At 34.4% G+C, this 23,796-nt stretch overlaps 5 protein-coding genes, 1 long non-coding RNA gene and 1 other non-coding gene across 8 annotated transcripts; 6 read left to right on the forward strand and 1 right to left on the reverse strand.

The window, feature by feature from the left end:
- Positions 1-136: 136 nt before the first annotated feature.
- LOC123224554 (late embryogenesis abundant protein Lea14-A-like) lies at positions 137-1,411 on the forward strand. Its single transcript, XM_044648278.1, has 2 exons — positions 137-552; positions 1,007-1,411. The coding sequence occupies exons 1-2, from the start codon at positions 347-349 to the stop codon at positions 1,257-1,259; spliced, it is 459 nt and encodes a 152-aa protein (XP_044504213.1). The 5' UTR covers positions 137-346; the 3' UTR covers positions 1,260-1,411.
- A 1,200-nt stretch (positions 1,412-2,611) lies between these two features.
- Positions 2,612-3,302, forward strand: LOC123222357. The gene has a single exon (XM_044645061.1). It carries the CDS (start codon positions 2,637-2,639, stop codon positions 3,300-3,302), a length of 666 nt encoding a protein of 221 aa, XP_044500996.1. The 5' UTR covers positions 2,612-2,636.
- Positions 3,303-7,945: 4,643 nt separating this feature from the next.
- Positions 7,946-8,880, forward strand: LOC123224249 (RING-H2 finger protein ATL68-like). Its single transcript, XM_044647857.1, has one exon. The coding sequence runs from the start codon at positions 8,082-8,084 to the stop codon at positions 8,679-8,681; it is 600 nt and encodes a 199-aa protein (XP_044503792.1). The 5' UTR covers positions 7,946-8,081; the 3' UTR covers positions 8,682-8,880.
- Positions 8,881-11,840: 2,960 nt separating this feature from the next.
- On the forward strand, positions 11,841-13,671 carry LOC123223588 (reticulon-like protein B1). Its single transcript, XM_044646823.1, has 5 exons — positions 11,841-12,208; positions 12,575-12,755; positions 12,869-13,010; positions 13,158-13,227; positions 13,319-13,671. The coding sequence occupies exons 1-5, from the start codon at positions 12,004-12,006 to the stop codon at positions 13,483-13,485; spliced, it is 765 nt and encodes a 254-aa protein (XP_044502758.1). The 5' UTR covers positions 11,841-12,003; the 3' UTR covers positions 13,486-13,671.
- Positions 13,672-13,710: 39 nt separating this feature from the next.
- LOC123223587 (golgin candidate 4-like) lies at positions 13,711-21,327 on the reverse strand. Of its 2 annotated transcripts, XM_044646820.1 has the most exons (16): positions 21,292-21,327; positions 20,963-21,182; positions 20,668-20,766; positions 19,959-20,087; positions 19,077-19,274; positions 18,590-18,728; positions 18,398-18,462; positions 17,555-17,722; positions 17,319-17,432; positions 17,009-17,152; positions 16,164-16,460; positions 16,007-16,072; positions 15,640-15,842; positions 14,895-14,949; positions 14,272-14,457; positions 13,711-14,183 (listed from the first exon to the last, which is right to left on the reverse strand). In XM_044646820.1, exons 2-16 carry the CDS (start codon positions 21,179-21,181, stop codon positions 13,842-13,844), a joined length of 2,424 nt encoding a protein of 807 aa, XP_044502755.1. In that variant the 5' UTR covers position 21,182; positions 21,292-21,327; the 3' UTR covers positions 13,711-13,841. The 2 variants fall into 2 exon arrangements, with proteins under 2 accessions (XP_044502755.1, XP_044502757.1); XM_044646822.1 differs by lacking the exons at positions 19,959-20,087; positions 20,668-20,766; positions 20,963-21,182; positions 21,292-21,327 and adding an exon at positions 19,581-19,691.
- Positions 21,328-21,841: 514 nt separating this feature from the next.
- Positions 21,842-22,977, forward strand: LOC123222836. Its single transcript, XR_006503721.1, has 2 exons — positions 21,842-22,114; positions 22,629-22,977. It is a non-coding gene; the product is annotated as an uncharacterized LOC123222836 (long non-coding RNA).
- Positions 22,352-22,496, forward strand: LOC123224628. Its single transcript, XR_006504035.1, has one exon. It is a non-coding gene; the product is annotated as a small nucleolar RNA snoR145 (small nucleolar RNA).
- Positions 22,978-23,796: the final 819 nt, after the last annotated feature.

The following is a 23,796-nucleotide window of genomic DNA, read 5'->3' on the forward strand; positions in this document are numbered from 1 at the left end:
CAGAGTTCAGGTAGGACTACTAGAAAATAATGCAACGTGCTTATCAGCATCCAACACCATGGTAATATGATACAAGTTCCCTCACTATTTTCCTAATCGTATGAACAATTTTCTTTATGTTTGGATTTAAACAGTAATTATGTATTTTACACAAATTATCACTTGGTTATTCTAGATTTTCTCGTGAAAGTATACTTGGTTACATTTACCAACAATTTATCTGAAAATATGGAAGCTAAAAATAGAGAAAACGCCACCTGAAGCTAAATATATATTTATATAATTATTATGATTGAATAATGAAATCTAAATCTCTGACGTCTTGGTGTTTTTCTGTCTTTGTAAAATGTCTAAGTTGGTGGAGAATGCAAAGAACTATGTTTCAGAGAAGGTGGCAAACATGAAGAAGCCAGAGGCCAGCCTTACAGGCCTTGGTCTGCACGACGTGAGCCGTGAAGGTGTGGAATATGATGCAAAGGTCTCTGTCGACAATCCCTACAAACACCCAATTCCCATTTGTGAGATCTCCTATATCCTCAAAAGCGACGGCAGGTTCGATCACTTTTCATTAATTATTTTCCTTCTTATTTCTTCATTTTCGTTTTCATATTCATCATCATTTGATCTCAATTGAACCATTGCTTTTTCCAATATTCATGTTAAGTTTCTAAATATGGTTTTCTTCTGCAATTCGGGATTTTCTCTTAATTGTTATAATCTTCCTAAATATATGATTACTATTTTCAATTAATTTTTGCACCTGTAGGGATTAGATATCTGCCCAATTGATCTCTTATATGATATATAGGAAATTCTATAAAAACCCATGACAAATCCAGATTCTCTTTTCATATCTTCATGCAATTTCTAAAGTAGTTGAGGAATATGGCTCCAATCTTCTGTATAAATGTGGAAATGTGGAAACCAGCAAACATACATCTTGTTTTAATTTCATACTTTCAAATGAGGAAAATGCATGACTTTGTACATACTGCGTGTGGAGCAGAGTGATTTTAACTGGGAAAATGCCAGACCCTGGCTCACTGAAAGCAAATGGGAAGACAATGCTAAACGTACCGTTAAAGGTGCCACATAGCGTGCTAGCGAGTTTGGTAAGGGATATTGCAAGGGATTGGGACATTGATTATGAGTTGGAGTTGGGTCTTACCATTGACCTTCCTGTCATTGGTGACTTCACCATTCCTCTCTCCAACAAAGGCGAGATCAAGCTCCCTACCCTCAAAGATTTCTTTAAATAAAACTTGTATCCCTATACCTGCACCAGTGATATTATCTTGGTAAAGCGCCTTCCATGAGAGAGGTACTGGGATGGAAGCCCCGCATCTCCGTTGAAGTTTTATGTTTTTGGCTTTTAAAGCCATCTAATAAATTTTGTATTTTTTGGTCTTCATTTCCAAGTTTTTGTTTTTAACCCACTATCTATAGACCATACAACTTCTCTTATTTTGTTTGTTAAGAATATTAATTCGACCAGGAAGAATCACCAATGGAAATTTCAGAGAAGAAGTTAACACGGCCGCTCCTGGCTGCTTATTATAGTCTTTAGCATTTTGTTCGGGACACCAACCCACTTCAACGTGACGCCGAGGGAATTCATGAGAGTATAATCATAGTACTAAATATTCTGAATAGGCCAAACGACTATTTCCCAGCCAAAGTATGCACTTTTGTTGAGTTTCTCTTAATTAACTTTAAAAATATCATTTATCCACCCATGAGCTGTTAAAATTAACAGAACTCTAACTTCTAAAAAATTTATCTCATTTTCCCCCCTAAAATTTTGAAAACTAACAATTTTTTCTCATTAAAGTTTTAAAAAACAGCATTTTCCCTCTTAGGGTTTTTAATTTTTCAGAGTTAGTTTTCCGACGTCATTTCTTCCTCTCCGACGACCTCCAGGGGACTCCTCTTCCTCTCCGGTGTAGCCTCCTTTCGGCGATTATCTTGGGCACGGTCATCGAATCGTCTTCGTCGACGATGAAGACTCATCATCGACAAGGAGTCTTCATCATCGACGAAGACCTCATCTTTGTCTCTGGACGAAGACAAGTGGTCTTCGTCGACCACAGTTCCCAGGATAACCATCGAAAGGAGGCCGCTCTGGAGAGGAAGAGGAGTCACCTGGAGGTCGTCGGAGAGGAAGAAATGACACCAAAAAACTAACTCTGAAAATTGAAATCTTGAAGGGGAAAATATAATTTTTTAAAACTTAGGTTAGAGAAAATTGTTAGTTTTTAGGGTTTAGGAGAAAAAATAAAAAAATAAAATTTAAGTTTATTTTTAATAATACAGATAAAATGATAATTTTATCTTTAAAACCGTTAATTTTAATCTGTTACAGATAGATAAATAAAATTTTTAAAATTAAGAAAGGAAACTTGAAAAAACACCATTCCTTGGGTGGGAAATAACCCTTTGGCCTTCTGAATACTCAAATCTAAATACTCTTAGCATTGCTGAATGGTCAACAATAGCTGGCATTAGACTTCATTAACAGTACCAAACAATTAAGCACTATAAAACCAGATACCAGGAGTCAGCAATATCACGTCCTTCCAAATTCCCAACAACTCCTAATTAAAAAACTTTTCTCCGAGTCTATCTGGTCTCTAGCCATGGAACAAAGAGAGCATGTATGGCCACTAGCTCCGGCCACGGACCGACTGAGTAGCGACGTCGATGCGGCGAGGGCGTTAAGTGTAAAGAAAGTCCGCCGCAGAAAATATGTCAAATGTTGTGGTTGCATCACAGCTTTATTGCTCATCCTAGCATTAGTGACAGTTATTCTACTCTCGACAGTGTTCGGTATGAAGGAACCCGAATTAAAATTGAACAGCTTTACAGTCACTCAGCTTAAACTAATTAGTGGTAGGATTCCGGAGCCTGGGTTCAACATGTCATTTATAGCAGACATTTCAGTGAAAAATCCAAACGTAGCTTCATACAGATACAGTAACACCACCACGAGCCTTTATTACCATGGCATGTTTGTAGGTGAAGCCAGAGGGCCACCCGGCTACGCCAAGGCCCAAGAAACTTTGCGCATGAATCTCACAGTGGATATCATCACCGACCGGTTGTTGTCCAGCCCGAATTTGCAATCTGATTATGTCTCTGGCCTTCTGCCTGTGGTAAGCTACACGAGAGTTGGTGGAAAGGCGAATATTTTGAATGTCTTTAAAATGCATGTTACGGTGACCATGAATTGCAGCGTGGCACTTAATATTTCGAGCCAGGGTATTCAGGAGCACAAGTGCAGTAAGAGAAAGGTTGATCTCTAGAATTAGACTACTCTTGTTATGTGGTTTTTGACATGTAAAATATGGTTGAGTTTTGCCACTTTTGTGGTATTTTCTGTATGATATATTTTCCATTGTGTATACAATATTGTACTCTCCTTATTCAGTATTGAACTTAAAGCAGATTCAACCAGAAAAAAACCAGACAAGAACTAGCCTAGTTTGATAAATAATTAAGTAGTATTTCACACTTACAAAATCTCTCTTTAGAAGGCCTGCCTACAAGAACCAACTAAGATCTATGGCACAAAATCTGCAAACAGATTGTTCTCTATGACCATATTTTACTGCTTTCTGGTGGTCTGTATGACTGTGAGTCAAGTCTAACGCTAGGCTCTTTAATGCTTCCGACAAAATGATCAACTTACTGACTCAGTACTCAAAGCTAAAAAAGAAAAGAGACAAATTCAGCTCTGGTATTTCTGAATAAAGGGATCAATGCTGCTGTTCATTGTCTACAAAAATAATTGTGATGATGAGCAAAGAAGATTAAATTTCCGTTCATTATTCTAGAGTATAATTAGAAGTTTGATTATAGTCCACTAATTCTGCTGCGTTCTTAATAGACCTGAAAGTGCCAGACGAACCAACTGAAAAGCAGCAAGTCTTTGCCTAATTATTATATATGCTTACATTTTCATTACAAGTAAATGAAGACAGCCAGATTATATCCACTTCAGGGGCCAAACTCCTTGCATCTTCCACCATTACACATTCATATATGCTGCTACAAGAAATTAATACACCAATAGTTGGATAACTTCTGTGGACAGCTACACTAAGATGGACAACATTTTACCCAACTACAATTTTAAAACGTAGGTGGGACAGGATCCCAAATCCTCCAATTATTTTTGCCTTGTAAATTGGGCAAGAGACGTGTATATAGATATCGAAACTTCTATTTTCTATGTCAATGTAGCTTTCATGGGTTAATTGATATTTTCGCTTTTGTCTTGGTTAATTACTTGGAAGCAACCAAACCCAATGTTAAGAAATAAAGAAAGATTCATTGACCAGATGTCATAAAAAGCTCAAAACATGGCAGGATTCATGTGAAAATTTGACCGCTGAAGAATAGTGGTGGTGTTTGTGCAGAAAATCGACAAACATGAGGAGCCTGCACCAGGAAAAAAAAAAAAGATTGGAAGAGAGAACTTGCTTTGAAATTGAAGGTTCAATGGACCACAGTCTCATCTTTGGGCCCGCCAAGTTGAAGGCTTGAAGCTAATTTGATCAGTCTTTGCCTGCAATTGATTATTGATTGCAGAAAGGTAAACTTTGTAAAGAAAATAATGTGCAATGCATTTATAATTCACTAAGAATAAACTAAACACCGTATTTTTTTTAAGTATTTAATTAAATATTTAACTAATATTTTAATTATATAATTTTAAATTAAGAATAATATAACATTATCGCATAATTATATCATTTAGGCCAAATGACTATTTCCAACCCAAGGTTTGATATAAACTCAATTTCTTATTTGTTAATTATCAGAAACTCAAATATTCATCTGCTTATTAAATGTTTATGTTACTATTAGTTTTGTCAGTTGATGATGGTTATAGATGGACCAAGATGGAGAGAGAAGTTGGCAAGAAGAGAGAACTCGACCATCATTGTCTCTGATTGTCGATAATGGTGGTTGGAAACCCTAGAAGAAAAATGTTTATTTTTCAAACTTTAAATAGAGAAAAATTGTTAAATTTTTAAACTTAAAAAAGAAAACACGATAAATTTTACGGATGACAATAACAGTAAAATTTAACAGATGACTCGGTATTTGAGTTTTTCGATAGTTAGCAAATGAGAAATTAAGTTTGCATCAAACTTTGGATGGGAAATAGTCATTTGGCCTATCATTTAATTATTTAATTAAGTATTCAAAATTTAATACACATAATATTAATCATTCATTAATGAGACAATAGACAACTTTTTTACTCTAATTTAAATTGAAGATGTTTTTTTTTTTTTTTAAGTTAATTCAGATTAAATCTGCAAGTAAATTATTTTTAATTAAGTTTAAATTTTAAATTGTTTATCTTAAGTCGATCTCGGATTATTCGAGCATCCTTATCATGTCCAGCCCTTAAATGTGTTGCTTGAGATAATATCTGGGTTGGTAAGTTACTAACTTTTATTAGTTTTAGCATGTTACAGGGCTGACCAGTAATTAGGGCTGGATTCGAGCCGAGCTGAGCTCGGCTCGCAGCCAGCTCAGGCTTGGCTAGGTTTATTTATGGGCGGCTTGAGTTCGGCTCGGCTCGACTCATTTTTCATATTAAAACGATATCGTTTTGTATATATATAGATCAAAACGACGTCGTTTTGTATAAAAAAAATTTTAAAAAAATTTACCGAGCCAGCTCGAGCTTGATCGAGCCGAGCAGAGCCTGACTTGTTTCGGGCTCAAACCGGGCCTAGCCGAGCTCAAACTCGAGCTAGCTCAGCTCGAGTCCAGCCCTACCAGTAATCCCCAAGTGAGAAACTGAAAAAGTCTCATTGAGAAGGTTTGACCAATGTGATCCATGTAATGGGGAAGGTAGTTTTTGGAAAGAGAAGTGCTATATATTTAATTTTTGCAGATAATTTTATAGGTAAATAATAACGTATTATTATATAATTAAATAATTAAATATAAAATAATATTCAATTACATTATAATATATCGGTGTTTATAAAAAATTAAGAAATATTAATTATTTTAACCATTTTTTCAATCTCATATACATATTTATCCATCTTTTTATTTAATATATATTTATAATTACATTTATATTTCATTTCTTTTTAAAAATAAAAATTATTTGGTTTGATGTTTAGATAATCAACTAACAAAAACATCTTTTAAAAATGAAAATTTTTTTATTAAATGTTCGGTTTGATGTTTGGTCTGCCAACCAATCACTTTTTTAATATTCATTTTCATTTGAAAAAGTAGAATTACCAAAAAAATTGGTTAATCGATTGACTAAACACTTGTCAAATAAATTTTATTTTAAAAAAATTAAATATAAATATAAGGGAAATTATAATAAATGGCCAAATTACCCCTCCATTAACCAAAAATGTCCAATTTCACTATTTCTATGCAAAAATACCCAAATTCCCTATTCCTAATAAAAACACCCTATTTTTTTTAAATACCAAAATTACCCTTCATCACATTTATATAAACTCCCTCACTCTCACTTTCATTACATACATTTCTTATATCACTTAAGTACTCACTTTCACTCTCATTTTTTACTTAATATCAATTACTACAGGTTCGTTCAAAAAGAAAAAATTTATATTTCTAAATTCGAATAAAAAAATCAATTCGTGAAAATAACATGTTATGAATAAATAGATATATTGAAATACCCTAAAATATCAATAATCAAAAAATTACTCAAAAATCTAAAAAAACAGATTTGAATTTCGAAAACTACACGTTCAAATAGCTTATGAACGAGAAAACCGAAAAATCGATCAAAAATTTCGTAATTATATCGTAAAACGTGTCTAAAAAAGTACATCATAATTACAAATATCAAATTTGAAAATTACATATCAAAAAAGTCTAACCCGGTCACAAACAAACTCAAAATCATAAAAACCGAAAATCCTAAATTTGATAAAACAAAAAAATTGCATAATATACATTGAAACAGTTTTATTTTGGCCTCCAAATTTGGAACAACTGGCAAAGCTAGTTATTGTTATAGAGCTCGAAACGAGCTTCGCGTTGATATATTACAGGCTCCGTAACTCCTCCTGGATCAAAAGTTATGACCATTCAAAGTTTGTCTCTATAGACCCTATAGTTTTAAAAAAGTTAATTTCCACCCAACCCACGGTTTTCACGGACTGCCCATGGTTTAGTATAAAATTTTCCACGGACCCCTGTGGATCTCCCCCTAAAAATTTTGAAAACGTTAAATTTCCCCCTTATCCCACGAGCACTCGTGGGAGATTATACAGCGTCGATAGATCTAACCCATTTTCTGACAAAAAATCGTCATGTCAGCCTTTAATTTCAACACAAATCAAATCTACACATCTAATAACACAAAACCCCTCAAGAAATTCAAGCGAAACAATCAAGAATCAAAACATTTTATATATTGTTCAAAATTGAAACTCTAAACATTCAAATCTCAATAATCTTAGTAATAAATTGATTTAAACAAGAAATGGGATGATGTACTATCCCTATTTGTTATTTTCGGTTATCGAAAAACACGAAAAGTCAACGAAAAAAGTGAAAACCCGTTACGCCCATGGGAGACCTGAATTTTGCTTTGATTTTAAACAGTAAATCCATGGAAAATGTAGGGTTTATATATAAGGGCAGTTTGGTTATTTCGCAAATTGAGGGTATTTTTACTTAAACCTTAGAATTTTAGACAATTTCGTTTTAACACTCTTTAATTTTGACTATTTAATATAATTTCTCTAAATATAATTTTATATATAATTAAAAAAAAAAATTAATATCCCGAAAAAATTGTTCAAATAGATTTATTATCCTGGGAAACACAGTATTGTAAGAGTTTCAAAAACGCTCTAATTAAAAAAGAATTCATTTTAACATTCACTTCCATCCACTCTCACACCTCGCGCAACAAACCATCATAAATATTAGCCTCTGTTTCCAGACCTATTATTAAATGCTGCGGCTGCAAAGCCCACCCACCTCCCACAAAAAACACTCCCCTAATCTTTTCACCAGTCCCTCTCTGTAAATGGAGCCTCCATCACCTTCAAATGTCCTCTCCAACTTCTTCTTCACCACCCAATTATCTAACAAATCTTGGACTCGGCTATTCCATTGCCATTGCTCTTGGTTTCTTTGTCCTACTTTCTACCATTTTTCTTGCTTCTTACATCTGTTGCCGTTATTCTCGGCATCGTAATTCTAACCCTCAAAGCAATAATCCAAATACCACCCACAACAACCCTAACTCTGATGGAATCATTCTCCCTCGTGTATTTTTCGTCGCTGAAGATGATGACGACCAAGACCAAAACCAAGATGATAATGATAACTTAGTTGTTGGGTTAGGCCAATCTGTCATCAACTCATATCCCAAGTTTCAGTTCACGAAAGATAATATTTCCGGCGGTGGTTTTGATAGTAATAATACGACTTGTTCAATCTGTCTTTGTGAGTACAAAGATTATGAGATGTTAAGAATGATGCCCGAGTGTCGACACTTTTTTCATCTCGGTTGCGTTGATGCTTGGCTAAAGCTTAATGGGTCGTGTCCCGTTTGTAGAAACTCACCGTTGCCGACCCCGCTTTCTACGCCGTTACAAGAGGTGGTGCCGTTGGCTCAATACGCCGCGGATCGCAGGAGGAGTTGATATGGGTTTCGTTTGGTTGGTGTGTTTGGGCGTGGCTTGGATGATTGTTAAAAATCTGATTTTGTTTTATTTTTTTCAAAAGGAGCTGGTAATATTGGTTAGATATTTAGAGTAAAAAGGAAATGACTGATCTGATTGATGCTTTTATGTTCGACAGAATTGATAATCAACTGAGTAAAATTTATCATCTGATTTTTTATTTTTTATTTTTTGATTTCATTCATATATTCAAGATATTACATGTATCCAGTTAAATTTTCACGGCAAGTTTGATTGGAAATGGCAGCCTGAAATTTCTTTAAGGAGTTTAATGTGAACAAGGAGTTTCTTCTCTTTCTCATTTTAAACAAGTACTCATTACAGAATTACAGCTTGCCTTTCCCTGTTTTCCATTTGATTCCAATTATTCTTTTGTCTTTTTGTTGCTACTTTAGAAAGATGAATCTCCCCAGTTTAAAAACAAGTTCATAGATACGATCATGTATTGGCCACAGGTGTCCGGTCGAACCGATTGATCCAATTGGGTTTCAAAACTTTGATAAATATAAATGTTTTACAGTGAAGTTCAGTTTAATTTGTTGTCAATTGAGAGCACCCAATCAGAGCCTTGGTTTCTTCTTAGCAATGGGTTATCAAGGATTATGCAGTTTGATGTATACTCCTGGATGAAATTTAACTTCTGTATTATTAGGATGCCAAGCTTTTTATTCCATTGTTTTTTTAACAGTTGTTGGCAATTATGTCCAGTCAGAAATTGAACATCTTCAGGCTTGTTTTCTGCAAGTGATGTTTTGTTTGACTTTCATTTGGGCCGGCAAAGAACTTTACTAAATTCAAGCAATCTAATATTTTATTACATGGTTTCTGTCTGCCTTAGATCCATAGCATGTACATACTTATTTTTTATTAGTGGCATTATTTCCTTATTTTGATATTATTATTGATTCTTTCTCCTTTGATTTAAGTTATTTGTAATATATTGCTTTGTAGGTTGCCCAAGATTAAAGCTTCATTAGTAAGATAAAATCCTTATCTAGGATGACCAATTCTGTGCTTGACCCAGCTCATTACTTCATATGCTCTGTTTTATTTCTTGTAAATTTTTAATACAAGTTAAGCTTTTCAATGGAGATTATAGGCAGGCGAATATAAGGTCAAGGAAATCTAGAGATTGACATTTTGGGCCACCAAACTGAATCCTTGCCTTAGTCTTTTCTGAACAATATATAAATTCTCCGATAAGAGTGGGGATAAGAGCGAGACAAAGATAGAGATACGAAAATCTTTGTAATAAGAGATAGGACAAAAATAACGATAAATATATCTGAAATCCTTTTTTTGTTTCGTGTCCTCCCTACATATCTCTTAATTTCTTATATATTAAAATACTAAGTTTTGAATTATTACAAATACTGTTTAACACATAATATGTATTCCCTTTTGTTTTTCAAAGAGGGAGCAAGAGAAGAACATTAGAGGACTCCGCATGAAATGAATAGTCCCACTAAACTTCAGTAGATTGCATACTCCGCATGAAATGCTCTCCAGAAGCGCAAAACTCAATCAATAATATTATTTATAAATGTAAAAAGGAAAAAAGCCAGAGGACCGATCTCAAAAAATTCCGTTCTCCAATTCTGCAAATTTTCTAATCAGTTATGAATTATGTGAGCTTCGTCTAAGTTCCATGACTGTTGACTGTCGCGACTATTATTGAAACTGTAAATTTCGTTAATTTATGCGAAAGCCAAATTTTGTCAGAAGTTGGGAACTTAAGAACATTAGAGGGGTTCACAGCTGTAACTTTATTTTGGTACCTTTGTTCTTCACGGTATTTTGTTTGCGAAAGATGACATGAGAGGACAATTGGGGGGGCGCGCAAAAGGAGCAAAGAGCCCGGGCTCTACGGCCTGGTGGTTTAAGGTTGTGTCCCAAGAATCAAGCCCAACGATAAACAGGCTAACGGCTCGATCCTAGACCGAACTACCAGGCCTCTGCATAGGATTCGGAGCAAGAACGGATCTGATCCTGCATATGGACACAAGGCCCAGGCCGAACTCTATCTGCCCACTGCCACTCTGCCAATTAGTTCAATTTCATGGCCCTACCAAGCGAATGTTCACAATTTTCACCAATGTTACTTCTCTCTCTACCTGGATAAACCATGCATCTTGTCTATATTATTTGCAATTTTTCATCAATTTCACTTTCATATATATTCCTAGTTATAAATTATTTTATAATTTTTATGAGAGAATGACCATTTTCCGCCCTTTTTTCTTCTAGGATGCTTTTCCACCTCACATCTTAAAAAAGTATTTTTTTTGATTTTCCATCAAATTCAAATAATGTAATTTATTAATTGATAAAGACTTTATCTTCATCATGATGTCGCTGTAGAGAGAGGGAGAGAGTGAGAGATTCTGTAGGGACAATGATCATTGATGGTAGAGAAAGAGAGATGAGGATCGAACTCCAATACAAAAAATGTTTGGTTGAAAATAAAATCTTAAAAAATTATATAATTTTTTAAAATTTAATATTAAAAATAAAGTAAAGTATTACATTTTTAAATTAAATAAAAAATAAAAAAAAACTACTATTTTTAATATATTATAATTAAATAATAATTTTATTTTTATAATTAATTAAATCTATTAATTTTAATAATTTGTAAGTAAAAATTTGTATTTTTTATATTTAATCGATATCAATTTAAGTTTTTAATCGACGATGAGAATAAGTCTTTCGCTTTATTTATAATTTGACGGTATAAAAAATTTAATTTTATAAATAAATATAGAAAATTTTAAATTTTATATATATATATATATATTTTCCGCCTTTGATGTCCCGATAAGTTGAGCAACGCGGAGCCCACTAATTTAATTTCACACGACCTCTGAAAAGCACTAGCCGTCCAAATGACCCACCACTGCCACTAAAGTGCCACGTGCCCCTATCTCTTTTTACCAGGTCGGTGACTTTTCAAACATCCACCGTCTCTGTGCTGTCTCCATGTTCCGGCATAAAGTGCCGATGGAAGAATCAACCTACATCACCGCCACTTAAAATCAAATCTAACGCCGTCTCTCCTCGTTTATATCAATATTAACGCCGTCAACTTTTTCTTAACAAACTTACCCGAACCTCAGCCTCAGCATCGCTTCGGCCTCGAATTCATTATTGGTTTAAAAAGCCAGACTCGGTCTCGCTCAGATACAAATCTAAAAACCTTAGGAGTGAAGAGTGTAATTCAATTCTTACTTGATCTGACTGGAAAAGATTTTATTTGTGAACTAAACTAGGGTTTTAGTGAAACATGGCGGAGCATAAGGAGAATCCGGTGGAGTCGATAATGGAGAAGATAAGTGAGAAGATACACGGTGACGATCACGATTCATCCTCGTCCTCGGATTCGGATTCCGAAACTCAGAAATCGGCCTCCTCATCGTCAGTAAAGCCTAAGGTTTTCCGTTTGTTTGGCAGGGAGCGACCCGTTCACCATGTTTTTGGTGGTGGAAAGCGTATGGATGCTCTCTCATATTTTAAAAATTTATCTATATTTGGAGATTGATTTAATTGTTTGTTTAATGACATATTGTGAACATTTTTCCTTCTTGTTTAGAGATTGAAGTATTATTTTGTAGTTGTTTTTGAAACCTCTCTATGGTTGCTGAGAAAAGAGCAGGAATCTTGGAATATGTAGGAATTTATTTCAAAATTGAGATTCATTGCTGTTGGTTGTTGAAGGACAGAAAAAAAGAATCTAAAACCAAAAGAAACGGAATTTTAAATCTAACATTAACTTACTGGAAAGACTTTTGGGTGTTACGTTAGGCTTAAAGGCTTCTTTTTATCTCTCACTGCTTTATTTGTTTGATTTGTTTCAGCTGCCGATGTATTATTATGGAGAAACAAGAAGATTTCTGCTGGTGTACTTGGTGGAGCGACTGCCGTCTGGGCTCTTTTTGAGTTGGTTGAATACCACCTGCTCACTCTGGTCTGCCACATTTTAATCCTATCACTCGCAGTCTTGTTCATGTGGTCCAATGCTCACAGCTTTATCAATAAGTAAGCTTTTGGCTCTTAAATCCTTCTGCTTTGCAGAAATTGATTAATTACTTAGATATTCTCTAACTTCTCTCACTTAATTAAACAAATTAACACTTTATTTCTGTTTGTAGGGCTCAACCTCGTATCCCTGAAGTTCATCTTCCTGAGGAGCCATTTCTACAGTTTGCTTCGGCATTGACAGTTGAGATCAACAGGGCTTTGGCAATATTGCACAGTATTGCATCTGGAAGAGATTTAAAGAAGTTTCTCATAGTATGTCTATCATCTATACTTGATAATTTCTATTCGATTATACATTTTGAGAAGTTCTTATATTATAATTTTCTCCTTTCTAAAACCATTTTGTTCTATCATTGTTGATTTCTAAATTAAGACTACTTCGTATATTCTGGATGTCAGGTTATAGCAGCCTTGTGGGTCTTGTCTATTGTGGGGAGTTGGTGCAACTTCTTAACCCTGTTTTATATATGTAAGTACAACGGGAGCTGTCTGTGTGCTTTATCGTTATAACTGTTTATTACATAAGACGCCGACCTTTAACCTTTGATTCATAAATACAGCATTTGTTTTGCTGCACACGGTACCTGTTCTTTATGATAAGTATGAAGACAAGATTGACCCCTTAGCTGAGAAGGCAACGATCGAGATTAAAAAACAGTATGCAGTTTTTGATGGGAAGGTTCTGAGTAAGATCCCAAAAGGTCCATTGAAAGCCAAGCGAGTTTAGAAGGTCATACTATTTAACTGTTATGCATCGTGTTTTTTTTTTTTTAAATGAATGAGTCTTGATTGTTTAGAAAAACACCATGTTGTACCACTTTTCTATATTCAATTTATTTATATATTCTGGTGGGTGGTGTACGTCCTTTTTCTCTATATCAAATTGCAAATGCGAGTTTGTTCATCATTTCCATATGATTTGCAATATTTAATTCGCTTACTTACAGTTTGGTTGTACAAACATGAGCTCTGGAAGAAACTCTTCTTATTTGTGTGTAAAAAGAATTGACTGGACCAGATTGCATGGCTATAATATCAACAAAGAATCTATACCTTTGACTAATGACACAATTCAACATATTCTCAGTACCTGGGTAATAGGCTTGAGAGACGAGAAGTGCTCTCTGATGATGATAGAGGAACAGTTGAGAACTCAGAATCAGAATTATCAAATGACCTTAAATTTCCACGGGCAGGTGGAGGATCAAAACTTTGGCTAGATGAAATACTCGATCTTGAGAAACTAGAAGAAGCAACAAGTGTGGTTGTCTGCTGGTCAGGCACCGGTGTTGGTGTACTAGTCTCTGTGGTAGGGCTTTTTCCAGGTTTATCTTCCTTGGATTGAGCCATGTTTTCTGCAGATTCCCTCCTCTCTCTTTCTTCAGTTTCCTTAAGAAGAAAATCAACCCATAGATCTGCAAAGGACTGAAATCAAAATAAAAAGGGTTTAAGTAAAACTGTGAGCTAAGGCAAGTATAAAATTTGTGAAAATACAAAAACATATAAACCTGACCTGATTGTCAGATGCCATGTTTGAATGTGCATCAGCCAAACTTCCTCCCAAGATGCCACCAACTAAGCGGCCAGGCAGGCCCAAAACTCCACGAACAACACCTTTTCTAGCTCCTTGTTTAGCAACACCTATTCTCTGCTTGTCTTCGTCAGAAAAACCCAGCATTCGAACCATAAGATCCAGAACCTGAAACCCACATTAATAGCATCAGTACGTGAGTGAAATTTAATGAGAACAGTAACATTAGCCAATGAAAAAAGGAAATTTCACTAGTGCGGTAACTTTGGTTGCGTTGAGGGTAGACAGTACATGACAATATGGTTTCTTATAGCTAGATGAGTTTTCTAACATGTAATCAACATATTCAGAATTTTTTAGAATTTCATGGTCTCTTATTTTATTTTATTTTTTCGCTTTGTGAAATCTCCTTTCACTGTAAAAGTGAGGAAGTTGAGGGCTGAATGTGAAGGAATGAAAAACTTTTTCCTATCATCTAAAGGCAAAAACTGACAGTATTGATACTCCAACCAATCAATTGAGTCAGCATGTCAAGAAAGCAATGAAGGATATATTTTCATACCATCATCTTAAAACTTTGATAATCCTATATGAAGTCTTCTTACCTCTTTGCTGTGGTTTCTTTGGAAGTATGTAACCAATAATTTGATCACGATGCGCCTGCCAACATATGCCACTACAAGCTTTAGGTTTTGCAATATTCAAAATTTTACTAAATGAACATCAGAGCATTCATTTAAGACAAAAGAGACTTTTCTAGTAAATTTACCCATGTGGCAATCACAGTTATGGCCTCAAGATGGCAGCACAAGCATGAATTTCAATTTTTAAACTTTAATTTTCAGGAAGATACAATGTGAAAGTGCTTTTATTTGGGGAGATGGTTTGAGTGGGGTGATGGCAATCCCACCAAAGAAAGCTTGCAACCATTCACTTATCAACTGTTTTGATTTGATTGTTACCAGAGAAAAAACACTATCAACCAACCCCACAATGCACAAATGATTTACAGCTAATGACTCCTAAAGTGGTTGAGAACATAACATATGAGAAAAAATTAATACAGCAGAAAAGAAAATATGCTTAAAAATTTTTATTCTATTATACGGCCAATCATTCATTTCGATGAAGCATCATTATCGCCTAGCAATAATATTACTATAGAGATGAAGGTTGCCCTTCATGGTATAAGCTATCTTAATTTTATACCACAAGCTATGCAACTAACAATAGATTTTATGTAAGCACATAATTGGATGTTTTTAAGTGATTTCTACAACTGAGTAAACCCATCGCCAAATGAATGGGGATTTAGTTCACCAAAATAATAAAGATTCTAAACATGCAAACCTGTCAACAAGAAAATCTGAATCCACTGACATTCGGTTAAGTCTGGTCATACTTTGTTCGAGAGCACGACGTAGTTTTGCATTATCTTCCTCAAGCTTATTTACTCTGCCTTTTCCCTCTGCCATTGTCTTTTCAATTTGGGAAAGCTTGACCAATATTTCTTCCTTTTCCCTCTTTGACACTTCTGCTTGCTGATCTGCATCCTGGAGGAGGAATATACTCTCAAAAATATGAAGCAAAATTTCTTTTCAAAACACTAACAGTATACTTTCTGTTAAGCCCCAACCTGAAGAGAGGAACTTCCAGCTATAATAATTACCAGAAAAAAAAAAAAACATTTCAAAAAGGAAAGCAAGACAAGTCATACTTTCAAAAGTTCAGAGAGTTTAGCCGATTCTTCTCTTGCCAAAGACAGCTCATGTTCCAAATGCCCCTGCATGCATGGAAAAAAAAAGGGCAGAAAATTCAGATGTCACTGCTTTCAGAAAGAGGAAAAAACATGGAAAATGGTTAAGAGTCACTACCTTAGCTTCGATTTCAGCAAAATACTGCCCAAGAGCAGTTTGAAGATTTAGAAGTTCAACATTTTTGGCATCCAATGTCCTCATACAGTTTGCAAGTTTTCGACTCAAATCTTCAATGATTTCCTTAGACTTCAGAATTTCATTGTTGTTCATCATCTTAGCATCCTCCTGAATCGCCACTGCCTGCTTCGGAGCTCTCTCCAAATTCGATATTTGAGTTCTTTGATATTCATTAATCTTACGAAGCTCTTCAATGATTTTACTGTCCTCATCCATTTTTTCTGATTCTTCAATTTCCTAGACAGTATTTGAGCAAGAGAGACCATTCTTATTTTTTTAATGCAGAAAATTTCAAAGATAGCAATTACTCAAAATATACATGACCCTAAAAACAACTTGAATTTAGCAGAGGTTGTAGGAAGTGGTATTGACATAATTAGCCAGGCTTTTGCATGAACATAACAAATTTCATATTATAATAAAGTCAGGAAGGTCAATATATCTCAAAAAGCTCCTTTACAACAAAATTAAGTCGTTAATCATTACAACTGTTACTGATGATTAAAGCCACTGTTAAGCAAATGTAGCTCTAATTTAATTATTTAAAGAATAAAATGGTGAACTGTCCAGGAAAAGAACAGAATCAACCAGTTCATTCTTTTCACATGAAACTGTCACTTTCATAAGAAAAATATAATTATGTGAAAGACAGAGCACCTCACTCTGAAATTTCACCTTAATATAATCAAAGCAAAAGCCACAAAGCTAATAAAAATTATAACACAGATCACACAAATTTCAAAGAAATTAAATGAGATTATGGGTTGAAAATACTGGAATGCAACCTTTTGTAACAGATGTTGCTTAAGTCGAGCTAATTCTTGTAATGCTTTGTCCCTCTCACAGCGTGTTTCCTTCAAATCTTTATCCAATTTCTTCAAAGATAGCTCCATTTCTTCTTTTCCAGGGAAACTTTCAGATAGTTCTACCTTTTGGGAGAAAGAAGTAACAGATTGAGCAAAGGATAAAAGAGCTGCCCACTGGGTGTTACAATACTGCTTGGCAATACCATACCAAGGGGCCAGAATGCAAATGCAACTTTACCTAGCAAGCATAGCAAGTGAATGTATAAAACACACAAACAAGAAGACTAACCCCTTTCAATCCACTTCGATGTTGATTCAGACTTTCTGAAGCATCTGGAAAGATTTTGTCATTCAAAGGTTTCCTGCACTTCTCCAAAAGACCCTGAAGTTCACTCTTCTCCATCTATACAATAATGTAAAATGGAAAAGATTCAGTCTCATCAAAATATCAGCGTAAATTCTGAATAATGGTAGTCATGACACTTCACCAATAACAGCAACTTTAAAGTGCAGAAAATTTCCAACCTTAAGATTATCATTTTCCATCTCTAAAGTTGCGACTACACCTTTCAATTTCTCTGAGATGTCATCTGCATCCTCATCCTCCCTTCTATTCAACTCCAATTGCAGTCTATTTATTTCTGACAATTTTTCACTCATTTCTCTGTGTATTTTGCTCATCTCTATAGAGCTCTGCCAATACAGAAGAAGTTATGCTGTTAGAAAGCATACAGGTGAAAGGGTATGATAGAGAAAATGCAGAAGAATAAACTAAAACAAACTTCTGTGTTCCCAAATGCAAGAGAAGACCATGGAATGAATGAGTAATGACTCATATAAAGAAGAATATTGTGAGAATTACACAAAAGACAACAAGACAGCATGGAGGGCAAAGTACTGATTTTGTAAAAAAAATTATTATTGTTACACTTTGCACCAAAACACATACATTCAAATGAGAGCATGTATGTTTCTAAAAGATAAATTACAAAGTTCTCCCGGTCATCTCAGAAAGATAAAGGAAAAGAAAGCAATCAACGTAATGTTTCTACTTCAAGCCTCTACTAGTCTAATGTCTATCTTTAAAAAGGGCCACTCAGTCTCAGGCACTAAGAATTTTCTGAAAACAGTTTATACTAGCGAATATGCAACTCTGTAGATTGTTCAGACAGCAAGAAACAGCACACTAGTAGCCTCATATTAAGGGTAAAATCTAGCTTCAAAACCCAACAGCTAGTTTATAATTCACAAAATACTCAACATGTAATTGCAGCAAAGGAAGTTATACATACTACAGCCTAATATCAATGACCAAAACGTGTCAAAAGGCCATATGAAAATCCTCTCCTTATACAACTTAAAACTTACTTTTTCCTTGTCCATTTTCAGTGACTTAAGCTCCTCCTGGAAAGATTCATTCAGCTTTTGTTCTTCTGAGAATATAAAGAAATCAGACAATTCATTTTTCCAAAAAAGAAAGTGATTAATAAATAAACAGTGGGAAAAAAAAAAACGAAATGTATCAAATACTTCATGTAATATCATTCTAGCAGAATTTACCTTGTAATTTTAGCTGCAAATTTGCCAATTTCTCACGTTCTTTTTCTAGTTCTAACCTAAGTTGTTTTGTTTGTAACTCATGAGTAGCTTGAACTTGTGCCAGGGACCTATTTTTCTCTTCTAGCAAATCTGCAAGCTCCTAGAAGGCATTTATATATCCGTTGTCAAGTTTATTTGTCAGTAAGAAAAATGAACAATGAACAATGAAAACGAAGAGACAGCAGAAGAAAGAATATATTATCATGCATATGGAAACATCTTTCCAAGAATACTAAAAAATAATAATAATAAGAGTAAGCTAATAACAGAAGTAATATAATTTGTAATAGGGAGCACCAAAGTTATAAAATCCATGTACAAAAATTAAAATCTAGAAATGTTAAAAGCAAGACCAAACCTTAGGTAAGGAAATTGCTTTAACAATAAAGTTGCCCAAGAAAATCCCTCAAAAGAAAAGAGAACAGAACAAAGATCGGAATGCTATTACCTTTTCCTTCCCTTGTGAAGTGGAATTTCCATTCTCCATCTTACTTTGACTGATATCAGGTTGAACAGTATCTGAAACTCCATTTCCTATCCTATCCTTTTTAGAAAGAACACCATTCTGCATTTGGTTTCCAGCATGACGGTTCTTTACTTGAGCAGTAAGTTTATTCTGTCGGCTTGGTGATAGATCACAACTTCCCTGCAGGAATACAAGCTACCCAATCAATTATCAATAACTCACATTTCTTATTTAAATAGGTCAGAAAAGACATTTCAACTTGTAGGCAGAAAAATCATCTTCAAGAGAACACACTATGTAGTGTAGACGTTGACTTTGAACTAAACAGAGTCCCTCCTCACACCTGTGACTACCTAATCTTCCATTAAAATTTTGCACTGGCTAATGAAACAGAAGTTCTATACACACACATTATATTCAACATATCGATATCTATTTTCATAGACTGGAAAAGAAGGCCCCCTCAAGTTGGTAGATTTTGTTCACCATTTGGTTGAGAAGTACTGAACTAATTGAAGGCTACTGTATATAGCCTGCCAATAATAACAGAACAATGGCAAGGGAAGGTCATATACTATGGCCACATTTAACATGTGCCAAGATGTCTTGCACAGTGCAGCTATACAAGAAACTGGCCTTTTCCTGAGTCATATGTTGTACAAGATAACTGCAGCACAAAATATCATCAGAAACAGAACAGTAGATACATTTGATCATAAATTTAGTATCAACTGCATTGACTTAAAATTTAGAGTTGAGGCACATAACATATACCAAAACTCTTGAAGAATTATCAGCACAAATAAAAAAAATCTCACAAAGCATAAACTCTAGCAGAAGTTTACTGGAGCTCTGAGCAGCTACCTTTAGAACATTAATGCTGTTTGTTGATGCTTGGGAATTTTCATTTTTAGATAAACTCAGAGCAGCATTTATTGCATCCAGATTTTGCTTCAGTGAGCCATTTTCACGGTTCAATCTGGAAATTTGATCCTGCAATCTGGCAATCTTAAGGAATTGGGGTACAAAAAGAAAAGCCACAAGCATGAAATTGAACATCTAAAAGAAAGTAGATAGGACTAGCTCTCATAACAACCTTCAAACGCAAAACAATTACTTATATCTATTTTACAAATAAACAAATAAAAGTGTGCACTGTGAAGCTAGAAACCATGGGTTCAGCTAGTATGAAAGACTCACCACATAATTCAAATCACAGCAACATGAAATCATCCATCTCATTAAGCATGCAAAATTCATTTAACAGAGTTAAAATACTTAATCAAAAACAATGTGCTAATTACTAATCTTCATGGAGACTAATATCACGGTCATCAAAATAGGCAAAGCCTAACCACAATAACCAAGCTGGATGGCAAAGATTGCACTTAAGTGATGAAATCTAGTTTCTAGTACAAGGTAGCAAATCAATATATTTATATATCCAATAGCATATAAAATAGAGCATCCGTATTTTCAAGACATATAAAAATAACATAGTTGGCTTAATTCCTGAATTCAAACTAGGACTTCAATTTGAACCAACTTAGGAAGCAGATAAGCAGCATAATACCTCTTTTCCTTTCAACAAGGCTGCGTAATTAACTGATAATGCTTTAATTTCCGCCTCAGATTCTTGAAGCCTCTTAATTTCAGCTTTGTATTGTTCAATCTACAAAAATGACTAACAATAGTAAACGCCATATGGTATCACAATGCACTAAGTAGCTAAAACTAAATAAAAATATAAAACAAACAAACAAACAATATTTCATGAATTTAAACTTTCGAAACCATAAAAATGAAAGAAAACGAACGAAACCTAATTCTAAATATTTGGCCGTGAAATTTTTAAAAATAAAAAACACCTCCGAATTTCGTGGCGAGTCTATTCCATTGGATAGCGGAGACCGCGAAACTGAATTTGAGTGGGCAAACCTGTGAGAATTTCTCCGATCAGAGATCGGAGTGGCTTCTCCATTGCCTAAACCGTTGAGCGCAAGCACTTCATCGTCGTCGTTATCCTCATGCACATCAAGTGCAATCTTGTTTAGGTTTTCCTTCAAATTCGCAATGGTTCCCAACATCCTTAAATTCAAATCCTCAAGATCAATAAATGAGTCTGTATCGGGTTTATAAAGAAATGAGGGATTAAAATTTGATCGCTAAATGGACGAATTTAGGCAAAGAAATGTACCGGTGAAGATTTTGCAGGCAGATCTGAGATGGGAATAGCACAGGATGTTAGCAATTGAATTTAAATATGAATGTACTAGTGAGAGAAGGTAAAATAATTACCTTACTGTTGTGGGTTTTAACGCGGGTCCAAGATTGGCCCGCTAAAACTTGAATTTTATAAGTAGCCGAAGCTTTACGAGATCCTTGATCGGTCAGATCGGCCAGTCCCCCTCAATTTACCGCCATGGCAAGTTGAGGCTTTTTTTTTTTAAAAAAATCATTCTTTTACCCTCTTGTCAACCATTCCTATTTGAGATCAAAATTTGATTAGCCTCAACTGAAAGCGAAACTCGTCAAATAGAGAAGAAAATCATACTGCGATACTACAATTCTGTAAACCAAGAGTAAATTTATTGTTACGAGGGTTAAAAATTTTGATCACGAGTTTAAATTTAAATTAAAGGAATCAATCTAAATATTTGTGTTCTATCTAATTAATATTAAATTTCAAATTAAATTATTTTTAAACTGGTTGTAAAGTGGGGTTTTGCACCAGCACCATCAACATCAGCCCATTCAGCATACCCATCAAAGGCCCAGACAATAAATTTCATGCTTCCTCTATAAATACAGAGCCATATTTTTTTCTGCAAGAATTCATCGGGTAAGATTAGGGTTTATGCGAGGTCGGCGCGGAGGCTTATCCTTTTGTTTTGGTTATCAGTTTTAGTGATTTATGTGTGAGAAGGCATAGGTAGATGCGATGACGATTGTAGAAAAGAGGAAAATCATGATTGTGGGTCGGTTTAGCAGCTGCTCCGCAAGATGAATCTCTTGTTTTGGTTCGTATTCTCTGAGCATCAAATATTGTTGTTTGTTAAATCCGATCTAATGATCGGTAACGAAGGGACCTATGGAGGAAGTGCGAATTCAAATGCACTTTTATCCAAGTTTACCTTCGGAAATTGATATCGAAAGTGGATCATCTGAATCCGTAGGTCTATTAAAGACAATTTCTTTCCGATCTATTTTTCGCACAAAATTTTTCAGACTTTTTTTCAATCATATACTATTACCTGTAGCGAAGGTCCCAGCAGAGGGTACGAACTCTGTAAACGAGGACTCTCTAACATAATACAAAGCCTTCGCAGACTAATTTGCCGAATCGTAGGATGCCCATAACCTGTCAACTTTTGGGCATCTTGAACCCTCGGCTATATCTTCGTCTCTAATTTTGAGTCTTGCACTTTCTTTCTACCTTCCTTGCTTTAATTCGCAGATTTTGGTGACGGGTTTCTCTAATTAATTTTAAGATTTTGGTGTTACATTTTCTAAAGACAACGATTTTGTTGTCAGGGGAGCCTTGGAATTTTGTAAACCAGGCGATAGTGAAAGGCATTTGTAATTACATCAAGAAATGACACTGGTGTAAAAATCGCTTACTTCCATTCTGCACGTTAATTTATTGCTATTTGGAGCTTACTAAGTAAGACGCCCATATCTCACCTGCTGGAGGCGGCAGCTGAACCCAATGGCCTGGGATGCGATTGCAACAAAGTGGCCCGGAGTCAGACAAGCACATACGATTAACAGAGTATCGAATTTCTTATGAGCTTTTGTATCTTCTTCCACAAAATCTTAATCAAGTTGTTCACCATAATGCAGTAATCATGTTTAAATAGAAAGGCCAAAAGACTTATTCCCACGCTAGGAATAGTGAAAATATGAAGTGATTTTACTAATTTTTTAAATCTCAAATACGTGAAATCGTTATTTAGATATTTGTATTTGAATAAAGAAAAATTAATTTTTTTAATCTTTTAATTTTTAAAGTTAATTATTTTCTTTAGTTTATTTAAACAAATAAAAGTTTTTTTTTTCTCTTCTTTCGATTTAAAATTAATCGTTTTCTTTTTAATTTAATTTTAAAAGATTATTCTTTTATTTTTCTTATATATGGTTTTTAGAGTTTTATATTTTAAAATAAACAATTATCTCTTTAAGCTTTGAAATATTGTATTTACGTCTTAAAAGCTTGGTTATATCTTTTTGGTGTTTTTCTTTGATAGTATCTCACCTCTTTCATTGGTGGTTTTTTGGTATGAAAAATATTAAAAATCTAATTAAAATAGTCAGAATTTTATACACGGATTTGTGTAAAAATTGCACAGATCTATGCGACGATCAACGTACAGATTTGTTGAATGATGTCGCATAGATATGGGTATTGTTTGTGCAACGTTGTCCAACTGATCTATGCTACAACTTTTTTCACATGTTAGCTTTTTAAATTTTATACCTAAGCTTGCAAGCTAAAAAGCTTGAATATCAATTTGGTAAGGAAAAGGATCTGATTCAACTAATTAACTGTTTAAATAAATATTAAAAATAATGTTTAAAATTATTTTGTTTAATTAACCATTATATATATTTTTAGTTATTTTAATATAAAAATAAATTTAGTTTTTAAAGATATATATTCAAGATTAAATATTAAAAAAATGTTAGAATTTTATTTATTGAT

Source organism: Mangifera indica, chromosome 8, assembly GCF_011075055.1.
Source record: "Mangifera indica cultivar Alphonso chromosome 8, CATAS_Mindica_2.1, whole genome shotgun sequence".
Lineage (NCBI taxonomy): Eukaryota > Viridiplantae > Streptophyta > Magnoliopsida > Sapindales > Anacardiaceae > Mangifera > Mangifera indica.

Coding starts and splice junctions, on each gene's coding strand:
- LOC123224249 (XM_044647857.1), top strand. CDS start 8,082: ATGTCCTCTCCAACTTCTTCTTCACCACCCAATTATCTAACAAATCTT.
- LOC123224554 (XM_044648278.1), top strand. CDS start 347: ATGTCTAAGTTGGTGGAGAATGCAAAGAACTATGTTTCAGAGAAGGTG. Junction 553..1,006: donor ATCCTCAAAAGCGACGGCAG/GTTCGATCACTT, acceptor CGTGTGGAGCAG/AGTGATTTTAACTGGGAAAA.
- LOC123223588 (XM_044646823.1), top strand. CDS start 12,004: ATGGCGGAGCATAAGGAGAATCCGGTGGAGTCGATAATGGAGAAGATA. Junction 13,011..13,157: donor ATTTAAAGAAGTTTCTCATA/GTATGTCTATCA, acceptor TCTGGATGTCAG/GTTATAGCAGCCTTGTGGGT. Junction 13,228..13,318: donor CTTAACCCTGTTTTATATAT/GTAAGTACAACG, acceptor TCATAAATACAG/CATTTGTTTTGCTGCACACG.
- LOC123222357 (XM_044645061.1), top strand. CDS start 2,637: ATGGAACAAAGAGAGCATGTATGGCCACTAGCTCCGGCCACGGACCGA.
- LOC123223587 (XM_044646820.1), bottom strand. CDS start 21,181: ATGTTGGGAACCATTGCGAATTTGAAGGAAAACCTAAACAAGATTGCA. Junction 18,463..18,589: donor TTTGCAGCTAAAATTACAAG/GTAAATTCTGCT, acceptor TTATATTCTCAG/AAGAACAAAAGCTGAATGAA. Junction 16,461..17,008: donor AGCAACATCTGTTACAAAAG/GTTGCATTCCAG, acceptor AATACTGTCTAG/GAAATTGAAGAATCAGAAAA.